This window comes from Ixodes scapularis, unplaced genomic scaffold (genome assembly GCF_016920785.2).
Source record: "Ixodes scapularis isolate PalLabHiFi unplaced genomic scaffold, ASM1692078v2 PGA_scaffold40__2_contigs__length_1045541, whole genome shotgun sequence".
Taxonomy (NCBI): domain Eukaryota; kingdom Metazoa; phylum Arthropoda; class Arachnida; order Ixodida; family Ixodidae; genus Ixodes; species Ixodes scapularis.
The window spans coordinates 912,236-935,393 of NW_024609869.1; the positions used below are offsets into that span (position 1 = coordinate 912,236).

At 48.1% G+C, this 23,158-nt stretch overlaps 2 protein-coding genes and 1 pseudogene across 2 annotated transcripts; all 3 read right to left on the reverse strand.

The window, feature by feature from the left end:
• Positions 1-5,041: 5,041 nt before the first annotated feature.
• On the reverse strand, positions 5,042-7,809 carry LOC120839573. Its single transcript, XM_040209884.3, has 3 exons — positions 7,096-7,809; positions 5,214-5,970; positions 5,042-5,070 (listed from the first exon to the last, which is right to left on the reverse strand). The coding sequence occupies exons 1-3, from the start codon at positions 7,780-7,782 to the stop codon at positions 5,042-5,044; spliced, it is 1,473 nt and encodes a 490-aa protein (XP_040065818.1). The 5' UTR covers positions 7,783-7,809.
• A 4,853-nt stretch (positions 7,810-12,662) lies between these two features.
• LOC120839574 lies at positions 12,663-14,363 on the reverse strand (annotated as a pseudogene).
• Positions 14,364-14,419: 56 nt separating this feature from the next.
• LOC120839575 lies at positions 14,420-15,491 on the reverse strand. The gene is made up of 2 exons (XM_040209885.1): positions 14,873-15,491; positions 14,420-14,619 (listed from the first exon to the last, which is right to left on the reverse strand). Exons 1-2 carry the CDS (start codon positions 15,489-15,491, stop codon positions 14,420-14,422), a joined length of 819 nt encoding a protein of 272 aa, XP_040065819.1.
• Between the last annotated feature and the right edge of the window lie 7,667 nt (positions 15,492-23,158).

Genomic DNA, 23,158 nt, shown 5'->3' on the forward strand with positions numbered 1-23,158 from the left:
TGGTGTGCGCACAATCTTTTCGAATAGATCCAACATCGGCGACATACGGTGTGTTGCCTGGGCTGTATATTTACACGTCTTCGGTCGCCTTTTGCGAGGGGAAGTGATTTTTTAAATCGAAGTTGAACTGATAAAACTGATGCAGGCGCGACACGTAATTTTCGGCTCCTCTGAGACGAAGAGTTCGATCGGAGTTGCAAAAAACATTCTCTAGCACTTCCTAATCATACGCGCCTTTGCGTGGCGATTAATTATATTCGATGTTGGTAGCGCCGTACATCAGCAACCGTTTCATCAAAGCAATAAACATTAACGGTTATAAAATCATGGGTGTAATCGACAGTATCAACATTACGCCCGTCTCACACCGTGTGGATGAAAAGTGTGTGGACGTCCGTTAAAAACCACTCGACCGGGGACGGAAGCATAGAGCACTGCTCATCGTCTTTTGCGCCGGGTTGTCGGGCAAAAACCGGTACGCATAAATGGCCTCTCATATGGCGTGAAGAAAAACGGCGTCGATGACAATGATATTGACCGAACAGAGCGGAAAGCGGATTTGTGTACGATTAATGTGACGCGCATTCTTGCACGTTCTCGCTGATGTCCTGAAGTTTTGACGGGACGCGGACCGATGCATCGCTACATAATTCTAAGCAATTTGAGCTACGTCTTGGCATTGCACAAAGTATAAAATCCACCGCTTAAAGCACATATTAGATAAAAATTCGAGCTTGCTAATGCAGGCGATATTTTTTTTTCCGACTCATTTCATAGCTAGCTCCTCAATTTGGGGCACATGCTGCTATACCGCGATGACGATCAATCGATGTCACGATGTCCTTACCGGCTCCTCTCGTAGACAAGGGTTTCTTCGACGTGATTAACTCCGACTCCTTGAAATCGTACAAGTCCATCACACCCTTTCTACACGTTATGAAAGGGGGTGTGTTGCGACGAGTGCCTACACCCTTCTAACACGATTTCCTGAGCATATTTCAAATTGTGGGTGTCATAGGGGTGCAAGAGGGGTGTATGTGGGGTGTAAGCCTTGCTTACACCCCACATACACCCCACATACGGTGCAGGGTGGGTGTTGGTTAGACAAAACACCCTTTTAACACGATTTTGGGTGTTAAAATATTTACAGTGTACAAATAGTGATAACCTGTTATAAAATAAAGTGTAGAAGTTGTGTACATAATGATGGCATGCTGTTATGTCGTAAAAATAAGTATCAGACGATACTTGACGAAGCAAGATAAATAAAATCCCAGAAAAACGCGACAAAAAAAAAAAAAAAAAAAAGGAATACAACGCCTTCGCCAACGTGCGGAGGGGAGAGATGAGCGACGATTTCAAGTCGCTCCCCACTCTCTTCCGCCGACGATCTTCGGTCGCTAGGGCACGTGCCTCATAGCGAGTTCGTTTAACACGCACTGGCACCGTTCGAGTTCTCTCCCAGAATGCATCGCACTCGCGGAGTGTCGCAAGGAGAACTGGCCTCAAACAAACTTACCAAATGCATGGAGTGCAGAAAACTGACGCTTCCGCCATCTATGCTGTAGAAAGAGCACCGACCTGAAACCGAAACTTCTGCCTTTCTGTTCGACGTGATGGGTGGGAATGCGAGAGTGCAGTCGCTACCAACGTTTATCTAAAACGTTCGTCGCTGTAACCTGTAACTTTTATTTGCGATGACTTCAAGCAACTCGGGTGTCGCATAGATATTTACAGACGGCGTAAATTTCCGCAACCAGCTGACCACGAACCAGCTAGGGTTTATGTGGAGGCAGCCTAGAAAGCGACCAGCCAAGTCGGAGTCACATTGCAAAACTGTTTTAATTCTCGAGCAGAAAGAGAGAGACAGAAAAGAGAAGAAAAGAAACGAACAAACCAACAGACAGACAGAGCGCGCGCAGCACAGCGCGCGCTCTTGGCGCGTGCCGTTCGGCAGCGGTGCAGGTGTAAGGGGGCCGCTGCCACAGATGCCAGCAAAGAAGGAACAAACAAAAGAGGGAATAATTTAGATCGTACAACTAAACATAACATTTTCCCCTCCCTTCTTTTTTTTTTTTTTTTTAAGAGTGTAGGAACAAGACGATGACAAAACATTATGCACGCATTTACAACAGCAAAAATCAAGAGCATGATAAGCACAGTTTAAAAGAAGCACACAAATAGTTCACTCTACGTCGAAAACACAAAAGGAAATAGTTCACTCATTTCATCGAGTACCAAGGTCTCCATACCGCACTGGTGGTCGACGGTTCCGCCCCGAGCGCCTTAGAAGCACCTGCTTAGGACACTGAGCAGTTGAAGTTCCCATTCCTGGAGGCGTGTCCGGGGCAGGTCTGCACTCAGGCGTCCGCGATCGAGGCAGCTGCTGCATGGCCGAACTTGACTCTTGAGGTTGCCAAATATGATGCCTGTGGTACGCGTCACCTGGAGTAGCAGTGTGGCTCGCGGGCTGGCCACTTTGAACGGCAGCCGGTGTCCCCTGCTGATCACTTCCTAGACTGGGATCGGAAGCAGCTGCGAGTTTAGAGGCATTCCACACTCTACCATCTCCCAGCCGGAATGTCCACCGACCGACCCGCTTCATGATGCGTAGTGGCGGCCCGAAGGCCGGCTCCCCCTTGGCTACCTTTCCTGGTTTCTTCACTCTAACCCAGTCGCCTACCCTGAATCTGGGGCTCTTCGCCGCTCGACGCCGGTCGGTGTACTCCTTCGTGTACTGCTGCCTCTGCTGCACTCGATGTCGCAGCCGTTGCAGCTCCTCGATGGGATTTTGCAAGAACTGCGCCGACGACAGTCCGAGGATGTTAAGGCGGGTGCGAGGCTTCCGTCCATGCAGCAGGAGAGCAGGAGAAAGTCCAGTCGTGGCATGGGGCGTGCAGCGATATATCATCAGGTAGTCTACAAGGGATGACCGGATGCTGCTCGGCTCAAGGGTGGCGCACTGGAGAAAACCCTTCAGGGTGCGGTTGAAACGTTCAACCTGCCCGTTGGACTGGGGGTAGTAGACAGAAACCAGCTGATGCTTTATACCTCGCGCTTTAAGGAACGTCTCAAATTCGCCTGAAACGAACTGTGGCCCATTGTCGCTCACAACGCTGTCAGGGTACCCCTCTCTGGCAAGGGCACTGGCTGGAGAGGGGTCGGTGACGTCTTGGCACTCTTGTCTGAGGTGTTACAGATTTTGCAGGTGCAGACTGCACTACGCACTTCTGCGTTCATGCGGGGCCACCAATAGAGCTCACGAAGGCGTACTTGCGTCTTGACAATGCCGTTGTGGCCCTCGTGTGCTCTGGCGACAAGAGCGCATCGCATAGCCGTGGGGATGACGAATTGCTCTCCGCGCAGCAGGAGACCGTCGTTGACGGAGAGCGCATCCTTCAGGTCGTAGAAGATGGCCGCATCAGCGGAGAGAGCGCTCACTGGAGGCCACTTAGAGGTCACATATCCCATGACAGTGGTGAGCAGAGCGTCATTCGCTGTCTCCTCTTGCAACTGTTGCTTCGTGATGCACTCTTCGTCTAAAGCGACAAAGGAGATGATCTTGTCGTCGAACTCCATCCCCTCTTCTTCCTGTGACATCGGCAAGCGGGACAGGGCATCTGCTACTTGGTTTTCGGCACCTCGCTGGAACTCCACCGTGAAGTTGTACTTCAGGCGATGTGACCAACGGGTGATCCGTAGCGGGCGACGTCCTGCTCCTCCGGTGGACAGCAAAGACACGAGTGCTTGATGGTCCGTGCGAAGGGTAAAGTGGCGGCCCCATAAGTATATGTGCCATTTTTCGCACGCCCACAAACACGCAAGCGCTTCTTTTTCCCCGACCGAGTATCGCCGCTCTGTCGAAGTAAGCGTCCTTGAGGCGAATGCGACAGGGAAGACGCCGTCACCATGACGCTGCTGCAGCACAGTCCCAATGCCGTATGCCGACGCGTCTGTGGCCACGATGGTGGGCAACGTGGGGTCGAACATTCTTAGTGTCCTGGCAGATGACAGCAGCCTCTTGACTTGGTTGAAGCTTCTGTCCGCCTCATTGTCCCAGACGAACGGAGTGTCTTTTCGCAGGAACCTTCGAAGAGGTTCGACCTCAGACGCTAACCGAGGCACGAAGCGAGAGTAATACTCCACCATCCCCAGAAAAGAACGGAGTTGGGTGATGTCCGTGGGGATAGGGGCAGCGTTGAGTGCATCCACCTTCGTTGGTAGCGGAGCAATCCCTTGAGCGCTGACTTTATGACCCAAAAACGAAAATTCTGGCACATCGAATAGGCACTTGTTGTTGAGTTTCAGTCCAGCATCCGAGATACGCCGCAGCACCTCACGCAGACGGTGTGTGTGCTCCTCCTTGGTCCTGCCAAAAACAACAGCGTCGTCAAGGTAGACCAACACACCTTCGCAGTCGTGAAGCATTTCCGACATCATCTGCTGGAAAGGTGCTGGCGCCGATGCCAGTCCGAAACATACTCTCTTGAACCGGAAGAGACCTTCGTGTGTAATAAATGCGGTTAGGTCCCGGCTATCTTTATGTAGCGGCACTTGGTGGTAAGCAGCCGCTAAGTCAAGCTTGGAAAAATGTTTGGCACCATGTAAAGCATGCAGAAGTTCTTCTATGTGCGGAAGAGGAAAGCTATCAATAACGACAGCTTTGTTGGCTTCCCGCAGGTCCACGCACATTCGAATTGAGCCGTCTTTCTTCTGCACCACCACAATTGGTGATACCCATTCGGAGGAATTAATCCGCTCGATGACCCCAGCCGCTTCCAAGCGTCTGATTTCTTCTGATACTGACTGACGCGCTGCTAGAGGAATACGTCTCATTCGATGACGGACGGGAATGACAGAAGGTCGAATGTTTACCTTGTGGACAACGTCCTTGACACGGCCAAGACCCGGACTGAAAAGGTGCTCGAAGTTGCTCATGGAAGGCGGCAGGTTTGGCTTTGCTGGTTCAGGCACCACTGAAGCTGCAGCCTGTGGTGGAGACGATGCTGAGGCCAGCTGATTTTGCACCCTTGCCGACCACTCATTTCTCAATGCACTTGACGCTTCGTCCTGTGGGGCCGGTGTCAACCTCTCGTCCTCCTCTCTCGGCGGGTCGCCAGAACCCTCTGTATCAGTATAGAAGCACGACCGAGTGGCGCCACTTATCTGGATATCGAGGGCTACAACAGCGTCCATGCCGAGTAAAGAAGTACCACGGTCAGCAATGTAAAAAAGTACTTTCGCCGCACGCTCCCTGAACATTACCGGTGCCTCGAAGGCTCCCAGAATGGTGATGGGTTGCTGAGAAAAGTTCAGGAGCTTCACAGGTGGTGGTACAACTGTCGCCTTGCTCGAGAAATACCGGACGAACATGGCACTATCCACGATGGAGACGGCTGACCCCGTGTCAAGAAAAAACTGCAGCGTCGAGTCAAATACCTGGATGTTTAAGTACAGCTTGGTTTGAGAAGGTCCGGAAATGTGGGACACCTCCCACTGCTCGTCGTCGTCATCGTAGTAGTCGTCGACGATCTGCTCAACTTGATCACGCGGGCGGCGCAGCAGGGATCGGCGAACACTTCTACAAGCACGTGAAAAATGTCCCCGACGATCGCAGTTGTCGCAGTGCTGACCTCTCGCTGGGCAGACGTCATAGCCCCTGCAGTGTTCCTGACCGTAACCGCAGTTGGGACATGTTCTTCTGTAGCCGTAGTTCCGCCTTGGAGATGGTTGCCGCCGCGGTGATTCGAAACGCACCGAACGCCGAAACGCCGATCGTCCAGGGCTCTGTTGACGACTGCCACGGTCGAAAGCACCATCGCCGCTACGGCCGCAGGTTACGCAGCTCTGCTGGCTAGGCGAGCGCGAAGCGCGTGCGTTCACTGACCGGGCTGAAGCAGCTGAAGAACGCACCGTCGGAGATCGCACAGGTGACTCACGGCGCGACCGCCACGGCTCGTGCAAAGATGACTACGGCTGTGTTCCAAAATTTACTCGATCCGACTCCGGAGTAAAAGTTTCGTACCGTGGCGTTCCAAAACTTACTCGAGCTTACTCGATGACGTCAGAACTCGCGTTCCAGAAGCGGGTTGTTTACTCCGGAGTAATTACTCACGCTACCCTCCTGGATCGGGGGGTAAAGTCGGATCAAATCGAGTAAATACGTCACGTGATCTGTTCGTCGTCTGCTTTCTGCGCCGACAGCCGCCAAAGCTCGCTTGCTCCGTTGGTTTTGGTGGCGGACGTTCGAAATGACAAAGAATTAGGTGCAGCATGTGTGGTTATTGCGATTTGCCGTTGTCAACGCAGGAATTGACTGCATTACATCCAGACCGTCCACCTTCCCCGGGAACGTGTACTTGTTATTATCTGAGTGCGAGCGTAAACAGGAGCTTCTCCGCATCCTCGTCCTCGGCGTTGGGGGATGCCGTAATCTCACGTTCAAGGCCGAAAATGTTTGAACTCGTTATATGATAATGTAATATTTTGTTTCCTCCAGAGTGTGTGTAATGAGAGGATAACGTTTGTAAAGCAGTGAAGGCTTCGAAAATTTTACTGTAATCACATTCGCGTCAGAGCGAACGTGAGTTTCATATTCTGGAGAAAGCACCCTCGGGCTGGGCCGCTACACCGTGTGGAATATATTTCTGCAAAACATAATCGGTGCAAATTACAATGCGTGGAATATATGCGTTTAGGGCACCGTGACTAGAATTGCAGCGATCGCGCTGATTAAGAAAAACACATTTTTTTATGTCTAGCTGTAAGGAGTAAGTAATTTTGATCTCAATATACAGCTCAAAACGAAGGTGAGTAAAAGGAGCTGGTGGATCCACCTCAAAATACACCGGGTGGTCATTAACATTACCGTTCTTCGGGTGCTTTCTCCATGATCAAAAGGATCGTCTGCTATTTTCTGCCATCGCTGCTGTGTTTTCTTTTTGCCGTCGCCCAAGACGAAGCCAATCTGCGTAGTATCCAGGTGATTATCCTGGCCATTCCAAAATCGAGTCGTCGATCGTTTACTCGCGATGTCACGTGGTATTACCCGCTGACGCAGGAGGCAGGTTACTCGGGTAAGATTTGGAACATAGCCATCATCGGCTGAGGTTGACTCGTTGCGCGCCCTGTGACGTGGCAGGTCACGTGCTCCTGCGATGCCGTCGACGGCGCAGCTGGCGCAGTTGCCGATGCCCATTCTCGAACTTCCCGGCGTGAGCGTTCCAAATTAAGGACAGTCTGTAAGGCCACGCTGAACGGCAGCGCGGCGTCAAGTACCAGGCGTTCTTGAATCTTTGCGGAAGCAGCACTCACCATGAACTGTCGGCGGATGACGGCCTCGGTGTCGGCACCGAAGTTCGCCGGCACGGCCAATGCTCGGAGTGCTGAGAGAAAGTCGCGCAGAGATTCTCCTTCTTGCTGTTTTCTCATGTGAAACCGGAGTTGTTGCAGGGTCTCGTTGACCGGCTGCAAAAATTCAGCCTCGAGGACCGTGAGAGTCTCTCTATACACGTCGCGAGACGCTTGCCGGGCTTGCTGACCGTCTCCCGCCGGTGACGTTGCTGGCGCCGGTCCAACGGGAGCTGGTCGAGAGTCATAGATGCGCTGGCCTTCGACTCCCAGGCAGTTGAGCAGCTTAGCTTGGCGTCGTTCGGCGGAATATTCCTGAGCGCCAGTAGCCAATATGTATCGCTCGAACATTCGTAGCCACGATTTCCACGGTATCGGTGGCGTACCGGCCTTGTCCAGGAAGTTTGGTGGTGGCCGGTCACAGTCAGCCATGCTTGCGGCTAAGATGTCGGCTCAGGAATCGAGGAGGACGTTCGAAATGGAACGCACGGTCATTGACAACCAGCAACCGAGGTTCTCTGGTGAGCCCGGAATTCGTCGGAAGCAGGAGTCGTCGCGACGCCAGGACCCCGCCGACGTGAGCTTATGCCGAACGACGCACGTTTCCTCTGGGAGTGAGAGTGCCCAGGTTCAGCACCCTCGTCGCCAAAACTGTGGAGGCAGCCTAGAAAGCGACCAGCCAAGTCGGAGTCACATTGCAAAACTGTTTTAATTCTCGAGCAGAAAGAGAGAGAGAGAAAAGAGAAGAAAAGAAACGAACAAACCAACAGACAGACAGAGCGCGCGCAGCACAGCGCGCGCTCTTGGCGCGTGCCGTTCGGCAGCGGTGCAGGTGTAAGGGGGCCGCTGCCACAGATGCCAGCAAAGAAGGAACAAACAAAAGAGGAAAGAATTTAGATCGTACAACTAAACATAACAGTTTACACTGGAGAAAACTGATTATGCTGTTCGCGCAGAAGGTTGATCCGTTTAAGCATGGTATTATGCGTGAACCACTGAAAGGGTCTGTTGGAATATCCAGCAACACGTTTCGTGGGGCTTTCGATTTCGATCGTTATACATTTTAGCCTTGGTGAGGGCGTCGAGAACTTAGGTTGGGAACGAGAGCTTCCTCAAACAAAATACGACTGAGCGAGATAGCTGAGGTAGGTAAATGTTAAACATGATGATGTTGCCCAAGCCTCGGGTAAAGTCACTGTGTTTAGCTTTCTCGGGTGCTTATTGGGCAGTCATAGGTTTCTGCTGGCGGATCTTTATCGACAAATGTTACTTTTTTCACCCGCACACGAATGGTGCATGATAAAGATCTCGGGGGCCGCTGATGCGTTTGTCCTGAGCATTTCTTTACACACTGGTATATTTCAGTGTCTGTACGGCAACAGAGCTACTAAAAACTTGCAAATAAAGCACGGGTTGTCAATTGCTTCCTTCATGAAATAGCAGACGCTCACAATCCAAGCTCGCGTTTGATTACATTGCCGGCGGGTCACGATTTCTATCGTAAAATTTACTTTTTTTTCCGCTCGTGCCTGCACGAAACGAGCTATTTTTCCGAGAGGGCGCACCTCAAACTGTCGTCTTATATGCCTCTGAGTTGCCCATATATGATGGGGACATTAGACAACAGAGCAGCACCTTTTCTCCACTCAACTCCTTTACAGCGTTCGCTCTGCTAAATTGCAGTGGAGGACTTTGTGGGAGCTTATTCTGTTATTCTTGCAAGTAAGCTTCATTAAACGAAAGTTCTTTTTTTAATTTTATTTATTTTAACGTTGGTGACTGTGATAGGGTGGGTTCATGTTATAAATTCTGAAGCACCTTGCACCAAGCATTTTTTTATCTTTTAAATTCATCGTAAAAACGGCAAAACATATGTAACGAGATACATAAATCTTGCGAAGTTTCCCGATACAAACGATACAGTGTAAATGTATTTCGCTACTGAGATACAAATATATTTTTCAAGTGTATCTCGATATAGGGAGTATTCACTAGACGCCATATTTGTGGGTGCTGTTTAGAGCGCATGCTCAAAACGAGCTCACATCAATAGGCTGCTAAGACCGGCACTCTTGATGGTGCGGAATGCACGTTGCAGAAGAACGGTGGAAGCTCGCCATCAGCACGCGCTCAGCATTCGCGCACACAGCTATGGCCGCCAGTGAATACTCCCTATTGGCGACGTGCGCGACCGAAAGCGTCGCTGTGGTCGGCCTTCCACGATTGGCCCAAAAGCTGACTATGACGTCGGAAAGGGTACACTATCGACGGAAATAAGAAGAATGAAAGAACTTTAATTTCGACGGTGTTGGCAGTGTTCCTTTGAGAGCGCAATGATTTCAGGCTTCCACCATGCTATTTACAAACACCATCGAACTTGTTGTTCGCAAGGTAATGACGTCACAAGGGGGAACCATAGGAGGGCGCCAACAAAACATCTCGCCGCTAATAGACATACATGCAGATACTCGAAAGCTACTCGAAAGTATCTCTATAAGATACTATCGCGATAGTCCCGAGCCCTGCATTGCACGAGCGCGCGTGCTTGGCAGGGACGCTGAGAGGTCGAAGCTCGCTTGTAGCATCGGCTGCCGCCTGGACTTTAGCTGAAACGCATTAAAACAAGCAACGCACTACTATGGTAGTTAGAAAGGGATGTGTGACGGGCGCCAAACGCCCGCAATGACAAACAGGGGCGCAAGGCGCGATTAAAATTTCGGAGACCGCTGACTCTCCTGCTGGCTGCAGCGCCCAAAATTTTCATTGCGGAATTCTGGCGCACGACCCGGTTAACAGGGGAAACGTGCTTAATTCATGTAGTTGACAAAAAACAAACAGTCATACGCGTTTTGATATTAACGGAACAGCGGTTGGCTTCCAACATTTCAAGAAAGAACAGCAGCTGGACTTTCTATATTGCGGAAACTTGAGTCAAAAATAGAGAAGCATTTGACCTTTCAACACACTCACTTCTGGCAGCGCGTGTGTTGTTGTGATAAAAAAAAAGTGGTTATGAAACCCTTCGCCGCCGCGAGGGGCGTTGAGGTTCGCAGGCGAGCAGAGCCGTATTTGTAGAGTTACTGGTAAGACTATGGCGAAAATAAGGGCACGTCATGGGCCGAAATCCGGTCAATGACCTTAGGCGCGATGATTGATAGTTATTGTGACCAACCACTAGCCTCAAACATTCCCGTACCGGAGGCAAGGATCTTAACAAATACCCTCCAATCACAATGTCTAGGTAAGGATGCATTCAAAGTTTTTCATTTCAGCACACTAGAATTAAAATTTGCGACTATTTTTAAGTAAAAGGGCGACGCGCTTGACGCTGACGTCGAGGCTCATTCAGAACGCAGTCATACTTTCTTTTGACTGCACTCACGGCCGCGGCCGCGGCCGCGGCCACGACCAAGTGGCCAGTAATAACTGCAGCTTCGGTTTCGTGGGAGCTTTGAACCAAACCACGAACGGGCACACCGTATTCGCGGGGTTGCCCCATGTTTCAGGAAACTTTTCTCGTCAATGTTACTTTCCCTGGCTTAGTAAACGCATTCAGCACCTTGAAACTTCCCTTTTCCACCAATCTCTTACATTTATACATCCATGTACATTTAGCCTCATCCAGGAACAAAAAATACCTGCGTCGCGCTACTCAAATCCTTCAAGGCCATCCCATCATTCTTCCTTCACAAGCTCATCACGGGAAAGGGGGGGGGGGGGGGGGGGGGAGATATGCGGCACTGGCGGCGCCGCCGCTTTTTCCGCTCCAGCCCGGCTTCCGCCGGCTCCTCCCATTGACCAGACACTCTCTATACACGGCTCTGCAAACGAGTCGTTTTCATAGCAACTCTGTGCAGCCCTTCGCTCCCGCCAGTCACACTTCCCCTTCCAGCCACCGTAGCACCTCACATTCACACAGGCATTACAGAGGCTGGAATACTGACTAGTGTTCAGAGCGCCGGCGGAGAGGAGCAACGTTTTCTGATGACAGAAGCGGTGGCGCTGCGGACAGCAGTCCTATCAGGAAGACGACCGAGCAGCGCCGCGGAAGGCGTGCGATGCGCACAGAGTCCGCGGCCGAGGAGCCAAAAAGCGCGCGTGCGCTCTTTTAAGCGCTTTCAGGCGTGTAGAATTAATGCGGGAATAATGAGGGAAAAAAGAAAGGAGGAGTCACCACAAACTGATTTACGATTAAAACTCCTGCCGCAAAGGGGAACACAACGAACGCGCTACGCTGACGACTACGACGTCGAGATTTGATTTCACGTTACGGGGAGGGTGTTTTCCAGGCATAGAACTACTGCTAGCAAAATAACGCCGAAGAAAACATGCTGGCTTTGCAATATGGTTGCGATTCTCTTTCCAAAGATAGCTCCTTCAAGTTGAAACATAGTGCATGTTGTGCAGAGGGATGTGATCAAAATTTACAAAAATATATTTATAGAAAGAAATAACATCCTGTGCAATGGAACATCGTATCTTTATTAAACAATTACACACATGACACACAGTAAGATGTCCAATAAATTGCTGGGAATACAGAACTCACATGAAACGACCAATACACATCTTGCAAATGACTAAAATGTAGGAACACGAAAATTACTAGAAAGCCCATAACATTCAAGAAATAATATGCAAATTATTAAGAAAATCTTGTTAAATCACTAGACATGCAGCAACAATAATAACAAAGGTAATGCAAATTATTCTGCATTTCTTGTAAAATTCCTAGGAATACATACTAAACGTTGAACAGATGACAAAAATATCTTGCATACCAGGCAAAATGACGAAGAATCCACAAAAAGTGCCCGACACTAAATATAAAACTTATTCATTTTGAATACCTTGCAAAATGACTAAGGTTATGGATAACTTCAGCAAGCACCTTAAAACACCACTGCGAAGTTCATATGCAAAGTGTTTCAACCAAGAGTGAAATATTTTAGACGGAGAGCGCTAGAAATAAAGAAATTATATCTTCAAAATAATGTTATCGACTGCGGCAGAAAAGAACATACCAATAGTTAACTAATTAACTGAACTGTGTTAAACAACGCTTAAAACACTGTAATAAGGGTATCGGTTCAAGTTAGAAAGTTCAAGGTGGTTGTATTTCAAGAGTTCTATTTCGTAGAATTGTCCTAACCAGCCTGTGTTTCGAGATACCCCTCTCCAAACCTTCCACACAATACAGCTAAATTGTATGCAATACGTAAAGATCGGTTGTGGCACCAATATCCCTGTGTTGTATCCTGTTTAGCCGGATTCTGCAGAAAGTTTAGAGATGAATACACCAGAACACAGGCTGGTTAGGTTACCTCTACAAAAAGAAACATTCTTGAAATTCGGCCACCTTGAATTTTTCAACATAAACACCTACCCTAACTAAAGTATGTAAAAAGTCAATTATTGCATTTTAGTTCATTAGTCCTTGTATTGGGCTCATTTACCTCCCCATGGTCGATAAAGCCATTCCAAAGGAATAATTTTTTTTAATATCCAGTGTGCTTTGCTTAAAAACATATTTTCACTGTTGGTTGGAGCACCCTGTATTTACTCCAGCCTCCTCTTCTTGAGGAGCTTCTGCCTTTCCCTTCGGGATCCTCTCTCTTTGTTGACCGACTTTTGTATAAAAGTGTAATCTAGTCAGCACATAGAACTTCAATAAATTCGCAGTGGTCAACTTAGTGTGCTCGACACAGCCAATGCGGTCAAATGAAAGGTTCTGTAAAAAAGATAAAAAATCTACGACACTGGAACAGTGCAACTCGTTGTGGCTGAAAAAAACAGTGAAAGCATTTTCCAACGCAGTCACAAAGTTTGACAAGGCTTCAGTAGGGTAAAGAAGACCACCATGGTCAAAAGCTTTTGTGAAGCACGAGTTAGGATTTTGCTCAGCCTGCAGCGGGAGCACAGTGAGTTCTGCAGCACACTCGGAGCACGGATTTTTTTTATCATTTTACGTGCAACATAACCAGCATTGAAATAGATCAGCCTACTGTCACTTCTTTCACTCACTAAGCTAGAGTGCTTCCCTATTGATGCTGTTTCTTTTGATGGGGCAGTGCTGGGAGGACACTGAGTGTCATGCCCTGTGGCTGTGATTATCGTGTCAGCACCTTTCCAGTTGCCGCCATCTAGGAGTTCATCCACAAGACTTGAAATGTGCGTCTCACCTTGCCTGGGGCCTCAGCGGACTTAAGGAGGGCAGTTAGCAGCTCTGGGGAAGAGTTCCCTGACTTTAGGGGCTTTGCCAAGTTGTAAAAACTTAGGCAGTTAACGATCAGCAAAAACTGCTCTGGCGTAGGATGGTCATTGCACCCATATGATTGTCTCACGAGAGAAAAAAAATTCTCCATTTTTTCCTGACTTAAGTTTGCAGTGAGAAGGTAGTCATACCCCAGCACAGACGTTAAATAGTCCAGAAGGGAAAGCGTACTGCTTATCGTCACACGCAGGCCCAAGGCTGTGCTTGCACTAATGAAGCCACCGTTGTGCTTGCTGGCATACATTTCCCACTCATTAAGGTAGATGAGAAAATCTGCTAAGAATGCAGCACGCGACTTCTGTGGTTTCAACGCTTTGGATGGGATTCGAGCCGTCATAACGAATATAAGCCTCTTCATCAGTCTCACAAAGTTCTCTGTTGGTGTGATGGATCTAAATCCCATCCTATTCTTGTAAAAAAACAGGCCCTTGAGACTCTCACTGAAAAGCTTGAAGGCCAGGTTAACCTTCATCCTTTCGAAAGGATTAGGATGCAAGTGTGCTTTCGTTATGGTGGGCATAACCTTAAGTCTCACGTTTGCTTTATCACATTTCCACGCCTCCTCAACATTCTCGATGCGGACATGACCATCAGGAGTCTGCACACCAGTTGACACTACAGTGTTGCGGATGCATTTGATAAGATGTGGGAAGTCGGAAAGAAAGTGTAAACTTCTCCTTCTGTCGACGGGATGATGCACCTTGCAGCAGATCTCCTTTGCGGATGCTGAAAGAAGCATATGTATGAGTTTACACTCATTACAAAAAAGTATGAAGAGATAGAGCACTACTCCTGTCAGATTAAAGCATACATACGTTTTATGTCAAAGGATTTCCACATACTTCGATTGCAGGAAGCTCCGTCGCAGGTAACGAAGTCGACGAAAAGGCCAGCCTGCTCGGCGAGGAGAGTAGCCTCTAGAAGGATCTTTGAGAGGGTGCCTGCCTTCACATTGCTCCGAGAAGCGAATGTTCCAAGGACTTCAGTCCAGTCGCCTACAGAAGCAGTGAATATGCGTGCATAATAACAATTAGGCTTGAATTAAAAATGGTATTAATCAAAATAATGTTATAGGCCGATCAATATCGTTACCGACTGGGACATCAGCCCAGGTCAGTATCGAAATAATATTTTTGAAGCGCCCTACTTAAAAAAAAATATTAATTCAAAGAAAGGATTGTATAAAACAAAAGAGGTAAATCCTACCTCCTTCAGAGCTGAAAAATAATTATACAAATGAATGGTCACCATGAAAGGGCTGGAACATCACGACCAGGCCATGGTCGCACGTCGTTGTTTTCTGGTCCCCAGGAGTAAATGAGCCGAGGTCAACGAAACCTTCCAGTGCTCCCGATGACTTGACGCTCACATGCTCCGACAACTTCATTTCGTCAAACACAATACCTCCGTGAACACTAAATTCATCCATTTCTTTTGTCTTCTGTGACAAAGCAGAAAACACGTTTGGATTGAAACCAAATCCATTTTTTAAGCCACGTATATAGGTCTGCAGGCAAGATTTGGAAGGCAACGCGAGAATGTTCTGCTTTCGGATGTGTTCATAGAGTTTTGGGCTTCTCATTCGCATGAGGATACATTCTAGGATCCAAGACTTGTCGTACTTCATCCCTTGATGTGATTTCCTTGAAGCTGCATCGAAACAGCAAGTGACAGCAGCTCGTTGTTTTGGTGGCAAGCCCGCCAACCGCTCTTGGATGATTGTTGAGGGCAGAGAATCATTTTGAGCCTGAAGCTGTTCCATCGTCTTCCTTGTTACTAGCAGCTTCTTTTTCGCCTTGAACAGAGCGTGTCTTCTTCTCGATTGCTTCTTGGTGGAGCTAGACGTCTTCTTCCTTTTCCTTGACATCTGGTTTTGGATAAGCTTTTTAAGCTACCTGCAACGTAAGCACGGCTGCTCATCCTGTGGACGGCCAGTGCAGTCCTTCGAAAAGTATTTGTTGCCAAAGGTCACATAGTTTTTCCCCACAAGTGGCTTGAGTGTTGCTCCAGGGCACATGGCTGAGTTTTCTGCACTCATTAGCTGAGCTTCAGCTTCAGCAGAGGTGTGCACCTCGATGTCGATGATCTTCACAGCGCGGAAGTACACGGAGCAGCGCGCTGTATTTTCACCTCTGAAGGAACAGAACGTAACCAACTTTGTAGTCTTCACATGAGTGTTGCTTCCTGGTTCACACCATGCGTAGTGTACCGACGACGGGTCCTCTTCGAATACAATCTTCGACCAGTAGGAGGTTGGCAAATGCAGGTTGCTGTAGAACTGGGATGTACCAGACCGCTGCGTCGCTGTTGAGCTTCTCTCTTCGTCCTGAATATGTACGGATTCGTGCTTAAACGTCTTCTCGATGTATTGTTCTTCAAAGTGTTTCGCACACACCACACACGTACTGTCGAGGGTTCTGTCCGCACGCTTCATGTTCCGGGACCATGCCTCCAAGCGCTCGGCGTCTTTCGGGGCACGGAACAGCGGCACTTTCTCTTTGCAAGACTGGTAACCGCTGTTACAGTTCGGCACAAAGCAAGATTTGGCCCTTTTAGACGGCATTGCACGCCAATCTACAGCTTAAAAGAAACAAACAAACCGGCTCCGCTCCCCGCGTTCGTCGAAGCTCGGCCGCACAGAAAAACAACCAGCGGCACGGTCAGTCAACACGGTGTTGCCGGCGGCGGTAATAGGACTCCTGGATCGAGCGCCCCTAGCGCCTTCACCCGCTTGCGTCGCCTCCGCGCCCATAGAAAATGCCTCCGCTCACAACACTAGTCAGTATTCCAGCCTCTGTACAGGCATCTTCCACCTATGATAGCTGCTCTCTACGGCACGCTGGCCCTTCATTGTAATGTTTCGGAACTCTAGCTCGTTCCCAGACAACGTTACTGATGCCACACTTATAGACGCTTTACAGCAGCTGTGCATGGGCGCCGCCATAAATGACCTTCAGTTTTTGTTCCCTCTTATTCCGTTCGCTTCACTTCATCATTACTACAGCAGGAAAGGTTATTGCCATTTTAGATGCTACTGTGTTCTTGTGCCCAGCATAGGCCCTTGTGAAGACCCGTCAACGCCCGCTTCAGTAGCTCGGCATCTCGGTATAAGACAAGAGAAGGGCGGCTATGGCGGCTCAATCTGGCGCGTGTGTAAAGCGTCTATACAGTTTCTCCCCCACTGTGCATGTGAAATGCCTACAGCACTTCGCGTGACACCTCGTCCTTGTGTCGTCCCAAAATGGGGGTAGAACTACGCCGCATTCACAATGGGGACTCAACCGCATTCGCAAAGCGGTAGCAAACGCGGTTGCTTAAATGTACGATGCAAATTCACGCGCAGTTGATGATGAAAACGAGCGGATCCGCTTCGCAGTTGCAATTCGAACGCCAGTATGATTGCAGCCTAAACGACGGTTCGCACGGACAGCCTTTACAGGGGTGTCAGTGCCGTCGTCTAGGAACGAGCTGGAGTTCCTAAAATTTATTATGAAGTGTCAGCGCGTGACGTAGTGAGCAGCTATCGTATGTGGAATATACGCGTGTGAGTGTGTGGTGCGTTCCTTGTTATTTTTATTGTTTTTATAAGTAAAAAGCGAGCTAGATTTTTTGAAAATATTAATGAAGGGCCATCCCTATTGAAAAAAAAGAACCAACAAGAAAATCAAGCTGGCCAAGCTGGTTCGAGCTGGTCTACGTGGTAATCAAGCTGGTTCGAGCTGGTCAAGCTGGTTCAAGCTGGTTCGAGCTGGCACTGCTGCTGGGCAAGCTGGTACTTGATCTGGTTCGAGGTGATACTGAAGCTGGTTCAAGCTTGTCAAGCTGGTTCGAGCTGGTCAAGCTGGTTCAAGCTGGTTCGAGCTGGCACTGCAGCTGGGCAACCTCGTACTTGAGCTGGTTCGAGTTAGTACTGAAGCTGGTTTAAGCTTGTCATCTTTTTCGAGCTGGTGCTGAAGCTGGCCCAAGCTGGCTCGAGCTCGCCAAGCTGGTCTTGCATGGAGCGCGCACGCCAAGGTCGGCTAGAGGTGGTCGAGCTGGCATTGCTGGGAGCGCGCGCGCCAAGGTTGGCTTGGGCTGGGGCGAGGCCACGTCCTGTTATTTGTCCTTTCGTTTTTGGTAGACGAGCGGGCGCTTCAGGCGCGCTGCGAGTTTCCTTTGTGTGCGAGAAAAGAGAGAAAGAGTGGTAGGAACGGAGAATTTGAAACACGCTTGGCTATCTTGGCCAGATTTTCAAAGGGACGGCAGTGTGCGCGTTGTTTGGAGACTACTTAAAAGGTGGTGCAAGTGAAGCGGAATTTGAGGAGACAGCGAGCGGCAGTCCGTTCAGCGCGGGAAGAAGTCGGACGCCCCTATAAAGGCGTCATTTTATGTCTTCGAGCATGTGTGAGTTCGAGATTAACAGTGGTGCCGAGGAGTATTGCCAATGCCATCCAAGCCACACAGAGTTCCTCGCCTCTGCCGACTATGGAAGAGGCCGCTTCGCCCCCATTACTGGCGGGGCCCACGTTCGCTTTTCTCATCCGTGTAGTATTTTATTGCTATTACCTGTTTTTGTCGTTTTCTAATATTTTTCGTGATAAGAGATAAGCAATTTAGTTTTAATAACGCTGTTTTGCGCGGAGAACCACTGTCTGCGTCGGTTACTACTGTGTCAACGCCGAGGATGTGTAGCATCTGAGCTCATGGAAGCAGGCCGCGAGCACGAAAATAATAAATTGAATGCCACTTAAGCTGGCTTTTCTGAAGAGTTTGGCTTGTTTTTCTTGTGTATCAATTTAAACTGCTCAAACTGGTGGGTAAGTTTACCGGCTTAACCAGCATGCCAAACTCGGCATGCTGGTGCAATAACGCAGCTTGAAGCTGGAACCAGATCTACCAGCATTACCAGTATGACCATATCAACCAGCATGTCAAACAGGGCATGCTGGAGCAATAACCAAGCTTAAAGCTGGGACCAGCTTAAGGTGTTTTTTTTTTCAATAGGGCGTTTTTTTTTTCAATAGTCCTCGTCTTCTGCGCTCTTTTTGTTCACCAAGCATAACGAATTACCAACTAGCTCAACTTTCAACTCTAAAACAACCTGTAGATTAACTCGTCGTCTGCTTCAGAGACGCTTAGAGGTCACTGGCTGCAGCTTTACGTGCGGTGGAGGCTTCCATAAATGGCAATAAATACATCCAAACACAAGACATTGTTGGCCCACCTACCGCGCTTGCCGCAGACGTAAACATGTTCCTTCATCTGCTGAACGCAGACGATCGGAGTGCCCTTGCAACTAATGTTGACATCGGTGTGTGTTTACAACATACTACAGAAAAAATACATTGTGCGAGGCGTTACAAATGTTTCTATGTACAGTCAATGAAAACAAATAACACGTTTTGCATGACGAAAATAATCCCCGGAGAAGAGGAGCGACAAAAAACATTCTTTTTTTTTTTTTTTTTGTCGCGCACCAGTCACTTAGTTGTTTTTGGAGATTTGTGTTTGTCCTTTGTCCCCCTTGCTCCCATTTTCCAGGGATTATTTTCGTAATTCTTCTCCAGCTCGCTTCTACCTTTGCATCAATTGCATTATCCTCATGTTTTGCATCGCGTGTCATATGATCACGGTCAAAGCGCAGACTGTATTATTCATAAATATTTTCAGCCATGTCATTCGCCGAACTCTCTCGCAGGTTGACGTGATTGGCAATGGGCAACCTGCAAGGCTGTTTGGTTTGGCGCTATCTAGCGACCGAAGCGAGAAACATTGGTTATGCCTGGGAGTGGCGGCGGCAATGTTCAAAGATATGAGCTACTACGCTGGTGGCTCCGCATAGCCTAGTGCAGTGGTTCTCACCTGGGGGTCCGCGGACCCTTTGGGGTTCGCGAAGGCATTCTAGGGGTCCGCGAGGCCCTGCCTCATCAGTCAAATCCCACAATAAAAGCTGTATTTTTTTTCAGATCGAGAAGAACTGTTACAATTTTCGGGTGAATTTTCTTGCGTGGATGTCAATGAGAGAAGTCAATTTCACGCTATCCCTTAGCTAAATCTATTTATTAAATCATCATATTTAACCTATACCTTTTCCTTTCCCTCACCACGAACGGAATCCTCCTTCATATCCGCCGATCCACAAGGGGTCCGCGAAACATCGATGATTGAGAACCGCTGGCCTAGCGTATGAAGCAAGAAAGACTGATTAGGCCAGGAACCCGTGATCGCATAACATGCCGGTAAGGCGGAAGCTACGGCTCTGGCGGGCCAATCGGAACGTGACTACGTATCACAGGAGTGCTCTTTTACTGCGAAGAATTATCAGGCATTTCGCTGCATCATGCTCCAATATGTGTGCGTTGCGCTCGTATACGTAGTGCATATCGAAGCCATCGGCACGCAATGTGGGGCCTTATCGTTCACCTTTTGCCAAATTACAACGAGGCAGGGTATAACTGCGGGCTCTCACTCTGCTGGCGCCACCAACTGATCTACTGTTGCCGGCTGGTTTTTCCAGTGCCATCTTCAGCTTTTCTTTAGCTTTGATTTATTCATACAACTACTTCGGGTTTGTACACACTGTGATTACAATATTTAAAATACCTACCATCCAGCAAATGTGCTAAACTTTTTCAATACAGCTAGAAACCAAACACATGATCGTGACTTTGTAGCTCAGCTCACTAGGAAAGTTCCGAGTTCAATAGTCTCGAAAGAAATCCTTTTAATGCGGTATGTTTTGCTTTCGTGGCGATTTTCACAGCAGAATTACAAGAAAATGCTTCTGTCTTAAAGATGTAAGACGAAAGAATCCTCCATTGAAAGAATACAAATTAGTGCCAATATGTATTAAAACGTCATAAGAGCAGAGCTACGTTTCCAGTGGAAATGAATTGACGACAAGAGGTAGTTATCGGTGTTGTACGGAACGGCGTTCCTGGAACGCGTTCCTTTTAGGAGGAACGAAGGAACGCCGCCGTTCCATTTTGCATCGGTGGAACTGGAACGAGAACTCGTTACATTTCTACGGGAACGGAAGAAGGAACGCTGTTCATTTTTTTTTTGTGCAGTGGGATAATTGATATTTTATTTTCAAGAGGGACGTTCTAAAAGTTTAAAAAAAACTATCTTTACAAAGAACAGGATCTCGTTAACGTTTTGATTACTTATCTTCGGGTTTATTGTGTGTGGCCCTCGTTTGGCAACAGTTCGGTTCAGGAGAGCTAGGGGACAGAAATTCCTTTTTCAGTGCCCGAGACCTGGCATCGAACACACCCTTCTATCCCGAACATCGGTTAGTTAAATAATACACAAAATTAACCCTTAAGACCCATTCACACTCTTACGACCTCTTAAAACTGGGTTCCTTAAAGGGATACCACAACGAAATTTCGGCGCTTATTTTATGGTCTATATGTGTTCAAAGGAGCAGTATCACATCGAACACACCAATATCTTGTTAAAAAAGTCACTAAAAGTAATTTTAAAATGAATTAAACGATTAGCAAAGAGCACCTTGTGGATGTCGCTAACGCCTCGCTTGTAGTGCCCGTCTAGGAACCTTGGCGGCTGGTGACGGAGGTTGTCTCATCTCCGGCCACTACGAGAGAAGAGGGGCAGGAGGAACTCCCCTCTTCCCGAGAATGCCTTTCGTGTGTCGCAGAAGTCGCTATTGTCCCCCTCCAAGATTACAGAAGATTGACCCGTCACTCAAAATTCGTACAAAAGCAGCCGCTTCGGTGGCTGGAACGACTAAGCCATCCTCTCGACGTCAGCCTCGCCGTAGCTTTGCTCGTGTTGAGACGACCTACGTCACGATTGCGTTGGATGTCACGTGGTCTCCGCTGGGCCTTCTCCGAGCGCTTGCCAGAGTAGGCCGTTTACAACGAAAAATACAGCCACCAGGCTCAAAATACAAACGTGCGATTGTCATTTACGGATATTGTGGATCATAATCAACCTATTCTTGAACACGACGGGAATATTTCGAATTTCGTTGAAGTATCCCTTTAAAACCTCTTACAACGAGAGGAAATACAGGCGCCATCTATTGGGTAGCAGTGTAAACTTCGTTGACCGGCATATTTTTTATTTCTCCCGCGCATTATCCTTTCTTTCTTGGCTCGAAAAACTTTTGTCAGCGTTATAAATGAGCCTTTCTTATAGGTATTACGCACATTTGACCTCGTGAATACCGCGAAACCTTCGCTCTTGTGAAATGAAGTTTCAGGGTCACCGCATAGATGGCGCCAGCGTGCAAGTGTGTTCTCTCGTCCTAAGAAAGTTTAAGAGCTTTTAACAAGTCTCGGTCTCTCTAGTTCATATTCGGTCGCAAGAGTGTGAACAAGCCTTTATTGCTTCCCCCCTTGTCCCTCGCCTTCAAACTGCACAACAAATCCAACCTTCACGAAGAAGAACCTGTTGTTTACAAGACTCACCTTCCAAAAGCAGTACCCTATTCTTCACTTGCTCGTCTTGCGGACAGCGACATAGAGAAGCAAATGTTTTTGAGGCAGAACAAGAAACTTTGTTAAATTGAAAGGTGTGAGGTTTTTGTAAAACGCTCGTGCAATATAGGGTAACGCTGCATTTAACTCGTCTGAATCGCCCACCGTAAACATGAACGTGGTTAAAAACTGAGATTTTCAATGGTGAACATATCAACAAATGAAGCCCTGTTTCCGCTTGTTTTCTTCTTCTGGTGCTCCGCCATCACAGTATTGAAATTCGAATGTTTCCTTTTAATAGAATATATTTTTTAAAAAAACTCTCCTTGAGCTAACTAAATATGGTAATTCACAAAATACAAATGTAATGTATATGTAACAATACGTTCCATATTTTTTTTATCTGTAAGTTCATTTTTCACATACGGAGCTTTTAACGGGAACGCGTTCCAAAATTAGAAAGAACGGGTAACGATATTTCGTTCTTTTTTTTTTTTGAGGAACGTGTACAACGCTGCTGGGTGCCCACTGCCGGACATAGTTGTCTTGCCGTGTTTAAATTTACTGGACTTACGTACAGCTAACTATGGATATTTATGGCGCATACAGCGCTCGAGTCAAAAGAACGTGAGCTCCGCCACGGGACACTTGCGGGCCGGATCCTAGAGTCGCGGGCCGCATGTTTGAGACCACTGGTCGGTACCCTCCAAAACAAAATCTGCGTCTTCGCATACGTGCACAACATGCCGATAGCCATTCACTGCGAATAACGGAATAATCAGTGAGCGTCAAAGTCTAAAATACGACCGGACTGGGAAAAAAAATTATCTGAGCAGAAACAATAAGCACGATGTTTCACTTTGCTCATTGTCTTATTCTTAGAGAACCCAAGCAATGCCATGAGACGTCAAGCTAAAACCCCCACCAAAGAAAAATATTTGGTAAACGTTTCGCTCCCTACGTTGAAACACAAACTTTCCCGGATTTTTTTGCCATCAATCCTGGAATTTATTCTCCTCCTCAGCAAATGCCGTCACCGGAACTTACAGATCGGCCTTCTTTCCACATTGCATAGGGCGGGAGAAGCGTTGTAGAGACTGGGCGACTG